General features: G+C 40.6%; 2 protein-coding genes across 2 annotated transcripts; one reads left to right on the forward strand and one right to left on the reverse strand.

The window, feature by feature from the left end:
• Window positions 1–1,012: 1,012 nt before the first annotated feature.
• higd2a (HIG1 hypoxia inducible domain family, member 2A) lies at window positions 1,013–6,524 on the reverse strand. The gene is made up of 2 exons (XM_078231067.1): window positions 6,290–6,524; window positions 1,013–1,990 (listed from the first exon to the last, which is right to left on the reverse strand). The coding sequence occupies exons 1-2, from the start codon at window positions 6,438–6,440 to the stop codon at window positions 1,824–1,826; spliced, it is 318 nt and encodes a 105-aa protein (XP_078087193.1). The 5' UTR covers window positions 6,441–6,524; the 3' UTR covers window positions 1,013–1,823.
• Window positions 6,525–7,073: 549 nt separating this feature from the next.
• On the forward strand, window positions 7,074–16,330 carry nop16 (NOP16 nucleolar protein homolog (yeast)). The gene is made up of 5 exons (XM_078231050.1): window positions 7,074–7,382; window positions 10,506–10,614; window positions 12,812–12,878; window positions 13,181–13,287; window positions 14,408–16,330. The coding sequence occupies exons 1-5, from the start codon at window positions 7,276–7,278 to the stop codon at window positions 14,546–14,548; spliced, it is 531 nt and encodes a 176-aa protein (XP_078087176.1). The 5' UTR covers window positions 7,074–7,275; the 3' UTR covers window positions 14,549–16,330.
• Window positions 16,331–16,446: the final 116 nt, after the last annotated feature.

Consider the following 16,446-nt stretch of genomic DNA (forward strand, 5'->3'; position numbering starts at 1 on the left):
ACTGTGTAAACTATTCTATAAGATGAACAGCTCTGTTCCATCACATATCTTGTGATTTACTACATACAGCAAGACCCATTCTTTGCATCATGGCACTTTTGAAGTAGATGCACTATTTACTAAGCATAACTGACAGCCTTATCTGCATTTAAGAACTAAAAAGGATAAAGGGAAGACTCAATGACCCATATACATTCTCATTCAAAACTTGGTCATATTTAGAGACAACTAAGGATCTACTGGCAGGCCATGTTCATTTTCAGCACACAACTGATCATAAAAATGTCAAATGTGAATTGTAGCCACTGGTTGAGCTCTTATATTGTCTTGATGGAATTGGGGTATAGTTAAACGTTTCCTTGCCATTTCTTCCCCTTTTAAAAGCAAAGTCTTGCCAGGTAGTTAATTATAAACATGGATTCAGACAGCACTATATTTAAAACTCAATAACAAACTACAGACACAACTAATTTTGAACAGCAAGAGTTGTAATTTTAAGATAACAGAATTCCTACAGTGCATAAGGGGGCCATTCAGCATCTTTAACCAGGCCCACTCCACATATTTACCTGACTAATCTCCCTAACCTACACATCTTGGGACACTAAGAGGTAATTTAGCATAGCCAATCCACCTAACCTACACACCTTTGGAGTGTGGGAGGAAACCGGAGCACCTAGAGGAAACCCATGCAGACACAGGGAGAACGTGCGAACTCCAACATCCAAGGCTGGAGTCGAACCTAGATCTCTGGTGCTGTGAGGCAGCAGAGCTAACCACCGTGCTACCCCATAAAATATATACTTCACACTATGCTTTTTAAAACAACTAAACTAACTATTTTCTCCTTAATGAATTTCTTATATCTATTTAATCCTGCTCACAAAGAACTTCCAAAAATTACTTTCATCTGTGTTCAATGTCCGAAAGCGGTTGAGATTCCTGAATGGAGAAGATGCAACACATTTTCCAAAGCAGTATGGAAGAAAGCATTGCATTTTATTCTAGATAGTAAACTTTAATCATTAGTAATTTTATTTCCATTGCAACATCTCAAACATCTATTTCAAAACCATTCTTGAAGCACATTTCAATATGATGAAGATTGAACTACAAAATAAATGTTATCTAAGATACATTATGGGGTCTTAAAAAAGTTCTCAGACATTTAGGATGTGTGCAAGCTATTACCAGAAGTATTAAATTAAAAGGAGTTTGCTACTCATCAGCTTGGTCTTATTACAGCCTTTATACTGATGCTATGTGTTTTTCTTTTAGAAAGTGCAGCACATTGGCAGCAGGAAGCCTATACTTCTTGACAAGACAAAACCAAACCTCAGTTGTGAAAAGTGCAGAAGGGTGGGAGCCTGGCATTTCTCCACAGGATGAATCAGAAACAGCAAGTCATCTCAGGCACAGATTAGCAAAGGTGTGGGGCTGAAATTTACTCGCTCAATGTCAAGATCGGTGAATTGCGCATGGCAAAATAAAGTGCACATGGAAATGGGAGAGAATGTGAAACAAGCTTTGGAATCTTGGCCTCGTCACAAATCCGCTCTATTAGGATTTTTTTGCCACAGAAAAATCAAGTTATAGTGTAGCCAACATTGTTCATATTGAAATACGTTTGGTACTTGAAACTCCTTAAAATCGAGTTGTCACCAGAAAGTTGAATGCTGAAATTGTATTCCTGGAGTAAGTTTCAATCACTTTCATGTTTCAGTTATTAGAAAGGATTTACAAAGTAACTTCCTCCATTTGCTATTTTGAATTTGCCAGTTTCAGATGCTCCTGTACAAACTCCAACAGTGCAGAAGATTCACTTATTTCTTCTGTTTCACTGCAGTAACTACCACACCCACTAAGATAGCAGCAACAGTGAAACCTTGGGCAAAGATACGTGCTCGCATTAGCAGCTGAGATTGTCGTGTCTTGCCATGTTTGAAAGCGATCAAACCATAGGTAAGAGCACCTGCTGTGCCGAGCATCCCTATAAAAAAGAAAAAAAATTCATTATTCATCTTGAAACATTTAAAACTAAAGACCAAGATATTTCAAACTTTAGTTTTGTACATGGAGCCTTAGGAATTAAAAGTTAAAATTGTGTTCCTGTGAATTTGCAGAAATCTCAAGCTGTTGACGTCACCAGATCCTGATGTTTTGTTTTAAGCTTTGACCTTAATGAGACAGCAGTGTAAAATATACCCTTTGTAAATCTCCACGGTCATCAAATATAAGATAAATAACCAGCAAATCCCAACTAGAACATAATTATCTGGCTTTTTTTTAAGGTGGCTCTCAATTTTGACATCTTGGTTTACATTATTTCACCAACAAAATATTACTTTTCACCAGTTAAACACTGCATTAAAGTCAAATTTGAAGTGTAACTTGACAATTCAACTGCTTTCTCAGGATAAAATAAGCCATTTGGACAAATGAGGAATAATTAAGGAAAGCCAGTATGGATTTATCAAGAGCAGAATGTGTCAAGTTGACTTGATTGAGTTTTTTTTGTTTGAGATGGGGTTGATGAGAATAATGCAGCGGATGTGGTATACATGGGCTGAAATTCTCCAGTCTCGCCTGCCGTAGGAATCGTAGCAGACAAGACAGAAAATTTGGTGGACCATTCAACGGTCCATTGAGATTGGGGTGGGAATTTACAGTCTTGGGGTGCACACGCCCAAAGAATCCTGCTCATGGATTTCCAAAAGGCGTTTCGTAAAGTGCCACATAACAGATTTATCAGCAAAGTTGAAGCCCATGAAATAAAAGGGATGATAGCAGCATGGACATGAAGTTGACTGAGTAACGGAAAAGAGAGATTAAAGTTAAAAGTTTATTTATTAGTCACAGGTAAGGCTTACATTAACACTGAAATAAAGTTACTGTGAAATTCTCCTTGTCACCACAGTCTGGTGCCTGTCCGGGTCAACGCACCTAACCAGCCCATCTTTCAGACTGTGGGAGGAAACCAGAGCACCTAGAGGAACCTTATGCAGACACAGGGAGAATGTGCAAACTCCACACAGACGGTGATCCAAGCCAGGAATCGAACCTGGATCCCTGGCGCTGTGAGGCAGCAGTGTTAACCACTGTGCCGCCCCTAGTATGAGTAGATTAGTAGTGATTGGTTGTTTTCTGGACTGAACAAAGCTTTTTGGTGAGGTTCTCCAAGGTTCGGTGAGACGGCTGCTTTTCTTGATCTATGTTAATGATCAAAAAACCCAGGTATACGGGGCACAATTTCAAAATGTGTGGATGGTAGAAAACTTGGAATAGTCACATTCTTCAAAAGGACATAGAATCTGGATTTAGAAGAGGTGGAATTTGATAGCAGGTCACAAAATCGAATGCAGAGAAGTGTGAAATGATACATTATGATAGTAAGAACAAGGAGAGGCAATTTGAAACAAAGGATGCAATTCTAAAGGGGTTGCAGGAGCAGAGGGAGTTACATGCACAAAGTGTTGAAGATGGCACCTTTTAAAGTGGTTTTGGACTCTAAATAGACACCAAAGAATACAAAAGCAAGGAAATCTACATGAACCTTTATAAACACTGCTTCGGCCTCAATTGGAGTAATGCCCAATTCTGGGATGTGAAAACTTTAGAAAAAGAAAAGATTTTGAAGGATGGTTATAGAGCTGAAGCACTTCAGTAACGTGGTTATTTAAAAAAAACTGAGGCTGTTCTCCTTAGAGAAGGTTGAGAGAAGATTTAACAGAAATGTTCAAAATCATGAGGGACGTGGACAGAATAGATAGAAAGCGTTCCCACTGGTGGAAAATTGATGAGAAGTAGAGAATACTGATTTAAGGTAATTGGCAAAAGAACCAGAAGTGAGTTTTTATGCAGCAACTGGTTAAGATCTGGAATGCACTGGAGGAAGACTCAATTGTGGATTTCAAAAGGAAATTGGATAATTGCAAGGTTACAGGAGAAAATGTAGGAGAATGGGACTAGCCGATTTGTCGTGCAGGGAGCCAGCAAAGGCACAACAGACTGAATGGTCTCCTATATTGTAACCATTCTATGATTCTCTGATAGGTTTTGGTGGATTGGGCACGGTATGACGGTGGGACATTACTGTCTTGAGTATGAATTAACGTTGATGTGTTGTGATTGTATCGTTGATGTGTTGTGATTTTCTTTTTGCTCAACATAATAGTCTGACCACTAAACTCCTATAATGAACTAAAGAGCACCATATAATAACATTTTATATCATCGGGATCCTGAACAATAATTAATTTAACACCATTCATCACTGTGGTTAACAATAGTGATTAAATTAGGCTAAATTTTTCCAGTCATATCTGCAGGGTGATGATTTTGCTCCTCAGAGTAGCACCAAAATGGAGTTGGGGGTAAAGTGTTAGCATGGATTGAGGATTGCTATCTAACAGGAAGCAGAGAGTTGGAATAAATGGGTGCTTTTCTGGTTGGCAGTTGGTGACTAGCGGCGTGCCGCAGAGATCGGTGCTGGGGCCTCAACTGTTTACCATGTACATAGACGATCTGGAGGAGGGGACCGAGTGTAGGTAACAAAGTTTGCAGATGATACAAAGATGAGTGGGAAAGCAAATTACGTGGAGGATGCGGAAAGTCTGCAGAGAGATTTGGATAGGCTAAGTGAGTGGGCGAGGATCTGGCAAATGGAGTATAACGTTGACAAGTGTGAGGTTATCCACTTTGGAAGGAATAATAGTAAAATGGACTATTATTTAAATGGTGAAAAATTACAACATGCTACTGTGCAGAGGGACCTGGGGGTCCTTGTGCATGAATCGCAAAAACTCAGTTTGCAGGTGATCAAGAAGTCAAATGGAATGTTGGCCTTTATCGCGAAGGGGATGAAGTATAAAAGCAGGGAAGTCTTGCTGCAATTGTACAAGGTACTGGTAAGGCCGCAACTGGAGTAGTGTGTGCAATTTTGGTCCCCTTATTTGCGGAAGGATGTATTGGCCTTGGAGGGAGTACAGAGAAGGTTCACCAGGTTGATACCGGAGATGAGGGGATTAGCTTATGAGGAGAGATTGAGTAGATTGGGCCTGTACTCATTGGAGCTTAGAAGGTTGAGGGGAGATCTCATAGAGACATATAAGATAATGAAGGGGCTAGACAGGGTAGAGGCAGAGAGATTCTTTCCACTTAGAAAGCAAACAAGAACTAGAGGACACAGCCTCAAAATAAGGGGGAGTCAGTTTAGGACAGAGTTAAGGAGGAACTTCTTCTCTGAGGGTAGTAAATCTCTGGAATTCTCTGCCCATTGAAGCAGTGGAGGCTACCTCGTTAAATATGTTTAAGTCACAGGTAGATAGATTTCTGAACAATAAGGGAATTAAGGGTTATGGGGAGCGGGCGGGTAAGTGGAACTAAACCACTATCAGATCAGCCATGATCTTATTGAATGGCGGGGCAGGCTCGAGGGGCGAGATGGCCTACTCCTTGTGGTGAACCGCTGTAGTATTGTCTGTTTGTGTGATATGCCTGGACACCCCCCTGCTGCCTCAATCCAGGACTCCACCATTCTCTGGGTATAAAGGCGACTGCTCTCCGCCCCTTTTGTCTCAGTTCGGATTAACTATCGGTTCGGGTGTGCTCCAATTCTTTCGTAAATAAAAGCCTGTTATTTCGCAACAACGAGTCTTTGCGTAATCAATGGTGCATCACTCCTATTTCTTATGTTCTTAAAATTAAGACTATTGAACTGTACAAATTTGTATTTGAACAGACGAAGGAAAGTGACAGCACTTTTCACTTGTATACAGTGCAAAGGAAAATCACCAATACGTTAAAAAAAGTTACGGAAGTAATTATTTTCTTTACAATTTTAACAGTAATACAGTTTTCGGGACATAATGAAAAGTTAATAAACGCAATATCTGATTATCAGTATTTATCTTCACTCTTGAACAACAGCTCCACATACCAAGTGAAGTGCTGTTTAAAAGTGCACAACCAACATTGACAAACTGAATGTTAACTCCTTTCATTACCGGACTCTCACCTTCTTTGCCCTCTTTTTAGGTCAAACCAAATAAACAAACTCAGATTAAGTCAGGACAAAGTAAAAGGGGCAGCTCCCCAAAAGGAGGGGGAACAGCCTGAACAGAAATCAAAGTACAAAAGAAACTTAAAACATCAAATTAAAATGTGATTGTCAGGGTCAATAACGCACCCCCTCCTTCGGTGAATTATGATTTCAATCGGCCCTTTCCCCCCCCCCTCTCCCAAAGTCATGACCCGATAACTTTCACTTAGTCCCTGGGGCCCCACTCACCGATTGGCACAAACGGATTTTCCTTCGTTTTCCTGATAAACTTGTCCCGAAACGCTTCTTCATTGAGTCTGGCCGCCGGGGCAAAACCGTCGATATTGGGCGGCTTCGTCAAATCCAGCACCGAAGCTGCAGAAAACCGCTTCGCCGCCATCTTCCTCCCCCTCCTCCGAGCTGGGGGGGGGGCAGGTGACCAGAACCGGAAAGAGGGCGGAGACACCCGGCCTGTGATTGACAGCTCACCGCATCGCCCATCACCCCCCCACCAAAAGGCGGGGCCTGGGTCTGTGATTGACAGCTCACCGCATCGTCCATCACACTCCGAAAGGCGAGGCCTGGGTCTGTGATTGACAGCTCAGCGCTCCGCCCATCACTCCGAAAGGCGGGGCCTGGGTCTGTGATTGACAGCTCACCGCTCCTCCCATCACCCCCGAAAGGCGGGGCCTGAGTCTGGGATTGACAGCTCACCGCCCCACCCATCATTCTGAAAGGCAGGGCCTGGGTCTGTAATTGACAGCTCACCGCTCCTCCCATCATTCTGAAAGGCGGGGCCTGGGTCTGTAATTGACAGCTCACCGCTCCTCCCATCATTCTGAAAGGCGGGGCCTGGGTCTGTAATTGACAGCTCACCGCTCCTCCCATCATTCTGAAAGGCGGGGCCTGGGTCTGTAATTGACAGCTCACCGCTCCTCCCATCATTCTGAAAGGCGGGGCCTGGGTCTGTAATTGACAGCTCACCGCCACCAATTGTTGTTTACGTCATCGTATTATTTTTCTCTGTCGTATTATCTCAAAACCGAATTATTTAATCAAAGGTTTACTGAGAATATTAATGATCAGATTGCTAGCCGTATGATTATTTTTATTGTTAATTAAAAGGGAATTCTGGGAGTGACCGGTTGGGGGAGGGGTCAGAGGTCGGAGTTCAGATCGGCGGCGGCGCGGGGGTTCAGACACGCGGCTGAGCTCGAGCGGACACTTGCTGAAAAATGCCGAAGGCGAAAGGGAAAAACAGGAAGAAGAAGTTTAATTATAAATCCGATCGGAAAAAGCTCAAAAGGAAGATGATGAAGAAAGTGGCCCCGCGGATCGAGTGGTAAGGGTGGCCGGGGCCCCGGGCTGGCAGCCGGGCAGCCTGTGTTCACTGAGCAGGCGGCTGCTGCTGCTGCTTATCAAAACATCCATCAGGCACAGGATTGTTCCGGCGCAAGAAAGAGAGCCATTTGGCCCATCGTGTCTGTATTGGTGACACCATGGTTAGCACTGCTGCCTCACTGCGCCAGGGATCCGGGTTCGATTCCGGTGTCTGCGTGGATTTGCACGTTCTCACCGTGTCTCCGTGGGTTTTCTCCGCGTGCTCCGGTTTTCTCCTACAGTCCAAAGATGTGCGGGTTAGGTTGATTGGCTATTGCTAAATTGTCCCTTGGTGTTAGGGAGTTAGCAGGGTAAGTACGTGGGGTTAAGGGGATAAGGCCTGGGTGGGATTGTTGCAGGGCCAAATGGCCTACTTCTGCACTGTAGGGAGTCTTGAAAGGAGCACCTTTGACTTCAGGCCAACCCCTGCCTTTTCTCTTTACCATCTATTGCCATCTGGTATGCCTTGATTGGACCTATCTCCATCACACTTCAAGGCAGTGGATTCCGGAAATGAACCACTTGCTCTGTGAAAGTTTTTTTCCCTCACATCTCATTTGATTCTTTTATAAATCATTTTAAATCTGTGCCCTCTTGTTCTTGATTCTTTTATGAGCGGGAACAGTTTCTACTCTGTCCAGGCCCCCTGCTTGAATCCATGCTCAATCAGAAAATGAGGATGACTTCTGATAGTTATTTAATCTCTGGGTAACAGTTTGACTTTTCCCCGTCTATTGGGCTTTTTTAACAGGCTGCCTGTAATCCAACTCTCAGAGTTTCTCTTTGGCTTATGTCGCTGTTTTAACATGGGTAATACCAGCTGAACCATTATTTGAGTGATTTCCCTCAATGCGGGTATTGAGGGAGTGCTACATTAGCACAAGTGCTATTTTTCAATCAGACAATAAAGAAAACCAAGACATTCTCTAGTGTCCTATCCAACATTCAGTTTTGAATGCAGACCACACTTCTGCACTTATCACTTATAACACTTATCACAAGCGGGGAAAGGAATAAAAGGATAAGTTGATGGGTGAGATGAAGGAAACAGTGAGAGGAGGAGGTTTTTGTTGAGCATAAACAATGTGTCACACATTTAATCTAAAATACATTAACTGGTCATTAGTTTTATTGCAATTTTTGGGCAGAGGGCTTACACCATGTTAGCCAGTGAGTTGGAAGTGAGATAGCACTTATGACTGGATCCGCAACAAATGGTCAAAAAGCAAGTCAGCAAATAGTTATTTAAAAAGCCTCTACAGCAAACAAAACTTAAGACTAAAGTAGGGTGATTAGGCCTCCCAATAAAAATTGTGATTTTTGATTAAAATGTAATTAATGTATCTAAAATCAATCCCAATCACTTAGTGATTGATGACAGTATGACCCAATCAATTGAATTCTGTACTAAACAACAGTGACTACATTTCAACAAGTCATTGGTTGTGGAGTAGTTTGGAATACCTTGACGACATGAAAGTTTTTGTGAGAAAAAAATCAAGTCTGTTTCAATTTCTCCCAATTAATCCACAGATTGGATGGCATGAAATGGACAAAACTGAGTGGTTTTGAAAATTTGTGAAATCAGAGGAAGAAAGAGACAGTTGTAAAAAGAATTCTTTCACATGGCAAGGAACCAAGAGTGGTGTACCACATATATAATTCCTAAGGTCATAGCCATTGAGGCACAGAATGATTAAAAAAGGCTGTGGACAAAAACATAGCTGACTTAACTAGGCAGTCGATAAACCTGCAGAGATTGGGAAGGTGGACTGAAGATGGCAAATTATATTTAAGGTGCACACCGCAAGGAAATTAAACTCAGGAAATAATTTGTGGTAAAATAAGTCAACTGCTTTTAGGTTACAGAACACATCACAAGAGAAGGATCCATGGATATTGGTGCATTGTTTACCAAAACCTACAACACAGTGAGGTATTAGAGCTAAATGAATTGTGGTTTATAGAGCCAAAGGATAGACATGATATAAGACACTGATATGTTTCATTTGGAATAAAGATAAAGGCTTGCATTTATATAGCTCCTAACATCTTACGTTTACAGCCAATTAAGTATTACCTTTAAAGCGTAGTTACTGTTATACTGTAGGAAACATAGCAGCCAATCTGTGCACAGCAAAGATATACAAACAGAAAACTAAATAATCTTTCATGTTGGATGAGTGATATATATATTGCCAGGACACCAGGGAGAACTTCTCCACCCTTCTCAAAATGGAATCTTGAATTCTTGATGTCCCAGAGAGCGAAGATGTGACCTCACTTTAATGCTTTAATCTAAAAGACACCACTTCCAAAGGCATACCCATACTGGAGACAGGGCAGAATTGGGCAATGAAATTGATATCTAACTGGTATCTGGTACAGGAAGGTTGAGGTGCATGGTGTTGCTTACTTTGGAGAAAACGCTTGGGTGAGATTTATTCAAGAGTCTTAAGGGAATAGAAAATTAACAATACAGTCAATATTTTCACAAATTTCAGGGGATACAGTCTGAAGCTTAGAAGAGGGAAGATATGCAGATATTTAGATTTAACTACCTGATGTAGAAGGTGGTGAATGTCTGAAATTGACTAGCAAGGGAAGTATTATAGGTGAAACTACTTTGAGTACTGTGCCCGAAGGTAGGTTCTTGGAGATTATTTTCTGAACTACAGCTAAGTGTTGTGATGGATAGGTTGAGGAGACAGGCCCCGAGTTTACCTTAGCCAAAATGGCAATCAAATCCTATGTTGTTAGTATTAATCTGATCCACATGCTAGCCAATAAGCCAATTTAGCTAACCAGGCCCCTTTTCAGCAGATATTAGAGGCAAATATTCAAGGAAAACATTGATTAGGTATCTGAGGGAGCTGTCAGTTTGTAGGACTGGCCTGATAAATTTCAGATTATTTTCTGACTCTACTCCACTTGGTTATCCTGTTGTAATATTTATTTGCAGTAGTCTCTAAATTATTGTGCTGGAATGTTCCAGATAATATTTCTCGATACAAGTTGAACAAATGATGAATTAATGCTTAATAATTGAGCAACATGTTTAACTGAAGATTTGTTTTTTTTTAAGTGAACAAGTAAGAAAAGCATGGAATAGCAAGAGAACAGTTGCTCAGAATTTAGCTGACATGGGTTTGGCATATGACCCAAACCGTGCAATTCCCATCAAGAAGAACAAGGTGTGTACAACTATTATTCTATATCAATGCTAAAATCTTGTCTTTTTACTGGCAAACTCCTGAAATCTTTGTAATAGATGTGACAAAGGATCATAGAATGAGAATTATTCCATGATTAATAATAATGACTGCATGACCTACATAGTGATTTATTACTTGTGTCTAAAATGAAAAAAAAATCTTCTTCTACAGTCTCCCGCTTATGTTAATTTATGGGTCCTTGACACAAGGGTGTTTTCCACACTATGAAGATAGGAATAAAATCGGGATGCTTGCAACATTGCAAGAGCTGATGAGAGCCATGTTTTAAGGAGGCAGATACATACTGAAGATCAGCCTCTCTGTTCCAGTTTTTTTAAAGTTTATTTATTAGTGTCACATGTAGGGCTTACATTAACACTGCAATGAAGTTACTTTGAAAATCCCCTAGTCTCCGCACTGTCTGTTCGGGTACATGGAGGGAGAATTTAGCATGGCCAGTGCACCTAACCAGCACATCTTTCAGACTGTGGGAGAAAACTGGAGCATCCAGAGGAAACCCTTGCAGACACAGGGAGAACATAGACCCCACACATACAGTGACCTAAGCCGGGAATTGAACCTGGGTCCTTGGCGCTGTGAGGCAGCAGTGCTAACCACTGTGCCACCCACTAAAGGCTCAGCCAAGCCTTCAGCAGCTGAGCGTTGAAGGATTAATGGACGTATATCAGGGCAATTACTGCTGTTTCCTAGGACCTACAGCTAGCTTTACATGGCAGTTCTGCAAATTGGCAGTTGGACTCAGGATCTGGGTCTTTCTGCTACCAACTTTTGTGTTGTCAATACAAGCAGCAAGTAGGGAAATACAGATCAGGCATCGGACGGGTGGGCCTGTCAGCTGTTTTCTTCCTTTGCTATTCTGCTTACATTGCTTTAAAAAAAATCCTGCTCTAGGTTTCTGTAGAACGTTATGATGTAGATGACCCAGATGGTTTCTCTCAACCATTATCTTTTGATCAACCGTGTCATTGAAAGTGTTGCAAAACAAGAATAGTTTTTAAACTAGCTGCTCATTTTCTATGGAAGCAAAGTTGTACCAATTATGCTGAAAAGTAATGGAATAATCCCACATTCCATGAACTTCAGTGATTGTAGATTGGTTCACAGGTTACATTTTTTAAAATGGATGCTTCCTATGCCTTGTGTGCGGAAAGACAGGTGAGTGGATATTCAAGATTTTTATGACTTCAAGCCAAATCACATAGGTGCATATGGGAGAATTGTACTCTTTTTGTCAGCCCCTTTGTTTATGACCCATCATTAAACTGGTTTTGAATATTGGTTGACTGAAGAGTCGGGCCTCAACTGAAAAGCGTGTTAGATCAGGGCATTAAATTCCAAATTTATTAATGCACCCGTCTTTAATATTTCTATTGATATTTATTTTTGAGTGCAGCTAGTCTGACTTCATTGATTTTTGAGCTGTGAACCACTTACCTTGGTTCAATTGGTAACACTTCTGCCTTTGGATTAAAGGACTTGTAATAGATCTAGGCTCACCTTTTGTCCTGCTATCCAGGGAATGCTGCTTTGTCAGAAGTGCTGTCCTTTGAGTGGGACCTCAAATCACATCTGCCTGTTTAGGTGAATGGTCAGTGACCCATGGCACAATTCAAAGAACTTCAGACAATTCTCTTAACGTGGCCAAAATTCACATTAGCAAACATCATCCAAAACAAATAGCTGGTAATTCATCTCATTATTGTTTTGTGCAAAATAGTCGCAACATTCACCTACATTAATGGTGTTCAACTTGCACCTAAAAACCTTGTGTGTGCTTGTTACTTCTTAGTTTGCCCTGTTTGAATTTGGAGAGCCTGGAAGTTTGCAAAGGGCTCTTTCTGGTATGTGTCTCATTGGTGCATACATCTTAATTCATCTCCAAGATTTATTTTTGTGTCTACAGTTGGATATGCACATTAATCAAAATATGGATTAATGCATTTTTTTGTGACTCGCGATTCAGCTACCCCCACATCCTGTTAAAGAATAAAAATAAACCAAGTCTTTTGTACTGTTTCTGTGTATAAATTCATCTAGTATTTCTTTTGCAAAATCATTTTTTTTGCTAAAATTATGCCATGCTTATAAAGTGTTGTAGACAAATAATGGCAGATTGTAAATTATTCTTAATTCCTGTGTTTAATTTGTTTTACAGCAAATTAAAATGGAAACAGCAACAAAAGATGAAAAACGTGTCATTATTAAGCCATACGTCATTAAGGGTTTGTATCCAGTTATTTATTTTAGATGCCTTTCTTTACAGCTGTTACTATTTCCACCAGGGAGGCTGTGACCTATTTTTGTGCATGGATTAGCAGGGGATGAGTGTAATAGATGCAAGAAAATTTGTTTTACATTTTAGTGTTGGAGTGCTTAATTCATATTCATCTCTTGGTACAAGTAATACTGAATAAATACCTGATTATAAAGTGTTTAAACTGACATAGGGGAAGCTTGGTTAATTTTATGAATGTGAAATTTTGTGAAGCAAAATAGAAACTATCCCAAACTTTCCCCATTTCAGAACTGGAGGCAGAGGCTAGCCTCCCAGCAGTAAAAAATACTACCCTGTCCAAAGAATTCATTGACTACGTGCAACATATGATTGAGAACTACAAGGAAAATTACAAGGTATGAAATGTCTCAAAAATTTCATGTAACATTGCCCAGCTTTCAGAAGCTAGAGCTGGCAGGACACAAAGCTGACCAACAAAATATTCAATAATTGCTCTTCGACAGAAGCGTTGTCTTAGTCATGAGATTTGTGCTGGTATTCTACCGTCCTGCCCGCCACGAGAATCAGAGCAGGTGAGGGATGTATGATGGGATGGTTCGTTGACCTTGGGTGGGATTTTCTGGTCTCTGGTCGAGCGAGGCTGGAAAATCCCATCCCTGGTGTTCTGTGGAGGTGAATAGTTGCTATATTTAAACAGTTCAGATTAGAACTAAATTTCTTAATAAGAAATGAAATTAAAGTTGGATGAGACTAAACCTAAAATCAATTCTAGAACCAGAAGATTACACAATTGTCTACAACCTTTGGAACATCGATATCTGTTGTTGTTAATACACCAGTTTTTCTTATTTTTCACCATCACTTGTGGCCTTAATTTGAGAAATAAAACAGTTGATATTTTAAAAAATATTTAGAACAAAGGCTGGTAAAGTTAGAATGTGAAGCAATAGTGTTTTACAGCATCTTCAGTAAAACATTGAAGTTAGTATGATCAGTCTGGGTGGGCATTGCCTAACAGTGCATGCGTCATCACTCCCCCATCTGGGTTTTCTTCAAAGTTGTGATATCATTGCAGTTCATGAGTGGCAGGCCCTTCTTCACAGTGAACAGACGTTCTGGAGGTGGGGAGATGGATGATAACTGATCCACAGGTGGATTTCACATGTGGTCAGCATTGGGAGGGGTTGGTGGAACAATGATAGATTAGCAAAATAGTTGGGAAGATCAGAGAGAGAGAGAGAGAGAGAGAGTAGGATGGGCAGTTGGGGCAGTTGTGGGTTGCTGCTCCTAAGCAGGTGTTTAAGAGGGCCGTGTTGCCTTTCCTGGCATCCTCCAAAGGGTCCAATCAAGAAAACTGGGCTTTTCTAAGCCAAGTCTGGTATGGTAGCAGGAGTGTAGGAAGGTGAAGGAGCACAATATCTGGGAGGACACAGTACTATTTGTGCACTGATTTCCAATCACAATATTGTTTTAATATCAGAGTCATTGAACTTGTGCTTTTCTTTTTTCATTTAGGCAATGGCAAGAGATGAGAGAAATTATTACCAGGACACACCAAAGCAGATCAAGCAAAAAATTGAATCTTACAAACGTTTTTATCCAAGTGAATACAATGATTTGGTTGCTTCTTTACAGGGAAAGATGGATACAGCTTGAGGCTGGATTTTTTTTAAAGAAACTAACTGTACTATTCAAGAACAACATTATCAGCCTTGAACTAGATTTCTTCTGTAGTTCAGTTCTTGCATACCATTCTATTTTGCAAGGGGATTTGTATGCATCTTTCCCTAATGGACCATTGTAACTTGAGACAAGAACTATTTGTAAATTTCTGTTCCTAGAATTGAGAGGCACGGCCTACTTGTCATTAAAATTGTGGATCTGAATATTGCTTTTTGATAATGAATAAATTCTGTGTTTAAAAGTAACTAGCAGTTGAAGGTGATGATTCTGAGGTGGATATATGTCGGTCAAACTTGCATATTCTATAGCAATACTTGGGCAGCTGTTGCTTTGGATCAGCAGAAAACCTCATGTGTGGCCTGTGCTACAGCTCAGCTGGTAGTTGATATTGATTTTAATTACTAAAAATGGGCAAGGTCAGATTGAGGGAATATTGAACATGTTTCTATTTCCTGACATCTATTTATTAAGTTTTAAATTATAAACTTCAAACTAGATTATGTCTCTAAAGGATGATGTGCAGTTGATTTTGGTAAGTGAAAATAACAAATCTACTTTAATCAGCATAAATCCCATAGTTGCATTGAATACTGGGATCAATTTATATATTAATGGGGTTGATTTTTCCAGTTAGAAGGAACATCAGCACTTAAGACCATAAACATAAGTTAGTCACTGAATTCCAACAGGGAACTCAGGAGAATCACCGTCACCTGGAAAACATGGAACACTCTACCATAAGGAGTAATAGACGCAATTAACATTGATGCATTTTAGGGTGAGCTTGATAAGCAAATATGAGACGGGAATACAGGATATGTTAGGGCTAGATAAAGGAGGATGAAAGAAAGCTTGTGCTATGAATCTACTTGACATTATGGCCTGTTTGTGTGCTGTAAATACGATGTTGTAAAAATAAGTACAATTTAAACACAAAGCCTGAAGGGCAGTGTTTTTGGAAGTATGTTGAAATTGCCAATGTCAAAGAAGAAAGAAAATTACACCATGGGAACAGGCCCTTCAGCCCTCCAAGTCTGCACTGACTATGCTGCCTGACTAAACTAAAACCCCCTACCCTTCTGGGGACCATATCCCTCCAGTTCCATCCTATTCATGTATTTATCAAGACCCCCCTTAAAAGTCATATCGTATCTGCTTCCACTACCTCCCCCGGCAGCAAGTTCCAGGCACCCACCATCCTCAAAAAAAAAACAACTTGCCTTGTACATCTCCTTTAAACCTTGCCCCCTAGTAATTGACTCTTCCACCTTGGGAAAAAGCTTCTGACTATGCACTCTGTCCATGCCCCTCAATCTTGTCTGTGAAGTTGTATGAACCATGGAATAGCATGATGGGAAAATTGGTCAGCTATTTGGTACAAAATAAGCAAGGCTGAATCCGCATAACTTTAAGACTGCATGAGTAAATAAAACAAGATAAGATCAGGGATGATGGAGTCACTGACCTTCTGTTACACCAAAAGGACAAGATAAGGGTATGAATAATGAGACAAAGTTCTAGGAGGTCAGCAGGTTGTGTCATGATTAATGATATTGCTTATGATTCTTATCGAATTCCTGAATAAGCTCTGGTCATGCAACCTGACAATGATTATGTATAAATACTGAACTGATTGTGTAATTGCAGACTTGGAGGAATTAGCAAGTTGTACCAACTGCTCTCTGAACTCAAGTTTTCAGCCAAAACTGCATGCAGTCTTTCGTGAATAAAGGCTAGTTATTTTGTCTGAACAAACTTTGTTGAGTTTTTCTATCAGTCAAGAAGCAGGAAAGTTTCCACTTCAACATGTTGACTTCTATCAGGTTGCCCTTCAACCTCTGTCGTTCTAGTGAGAACAAGCCAAGTTTCCC

Source organism: Mustelus asterias, chromosome 16, assembly GCF_964213995.1.
Source record: "Mustelus asterias chromosome 16, sMusAst1.hap1.1, whole genome shotgun sequence".
Lineage (NCBI taxonomy): Eukaryota > Metazoa > Chordata > Chondrichthyes > Carcharhiniformes > Triakidae > Mustelus > Mustelus asterias.

Excerpts from the sequence above, each read along its gene's own strand:
- nop16 (XM_078231050.1), top strand. The coding sequence starts at position 7,276 with ATGCCGAAGGCGAAAGGGAAAAACAGGAAGAAGAAGTTTAATTATAAA. Across the intron at positions 10,615-12,811 it reads TTCCCATCAAGAAGAACAAG|CAAATTAAAATGGAAACAGC; the intron begins GTGTGTACAACT and ends TTTGTTTTACAG. Across the intron at positions 12,879-13,180 it reads TAAGCCATACGTCATTAAGG|AACTGGAGGCAGAGGCTAGC; the intron begins GTTTGTATCCAG and ends TCCCCATTTCAG.
- higd2a (XM_078231067.1), bottom strand. The coding sequence starts at position 6,440 with ATGGCGGCGAAGCGGTTTTCTGCAGCTTCGGTGCTGGATTTGACGAAG. Across the intron at positions 1,991-6,289 it reads AAATCCGTTTGTGCCAATCG|GGATGCTCGGCACAGCAGGT; the intron begins GTGAGTGGGGCC and ends TCTTTTTTATAG.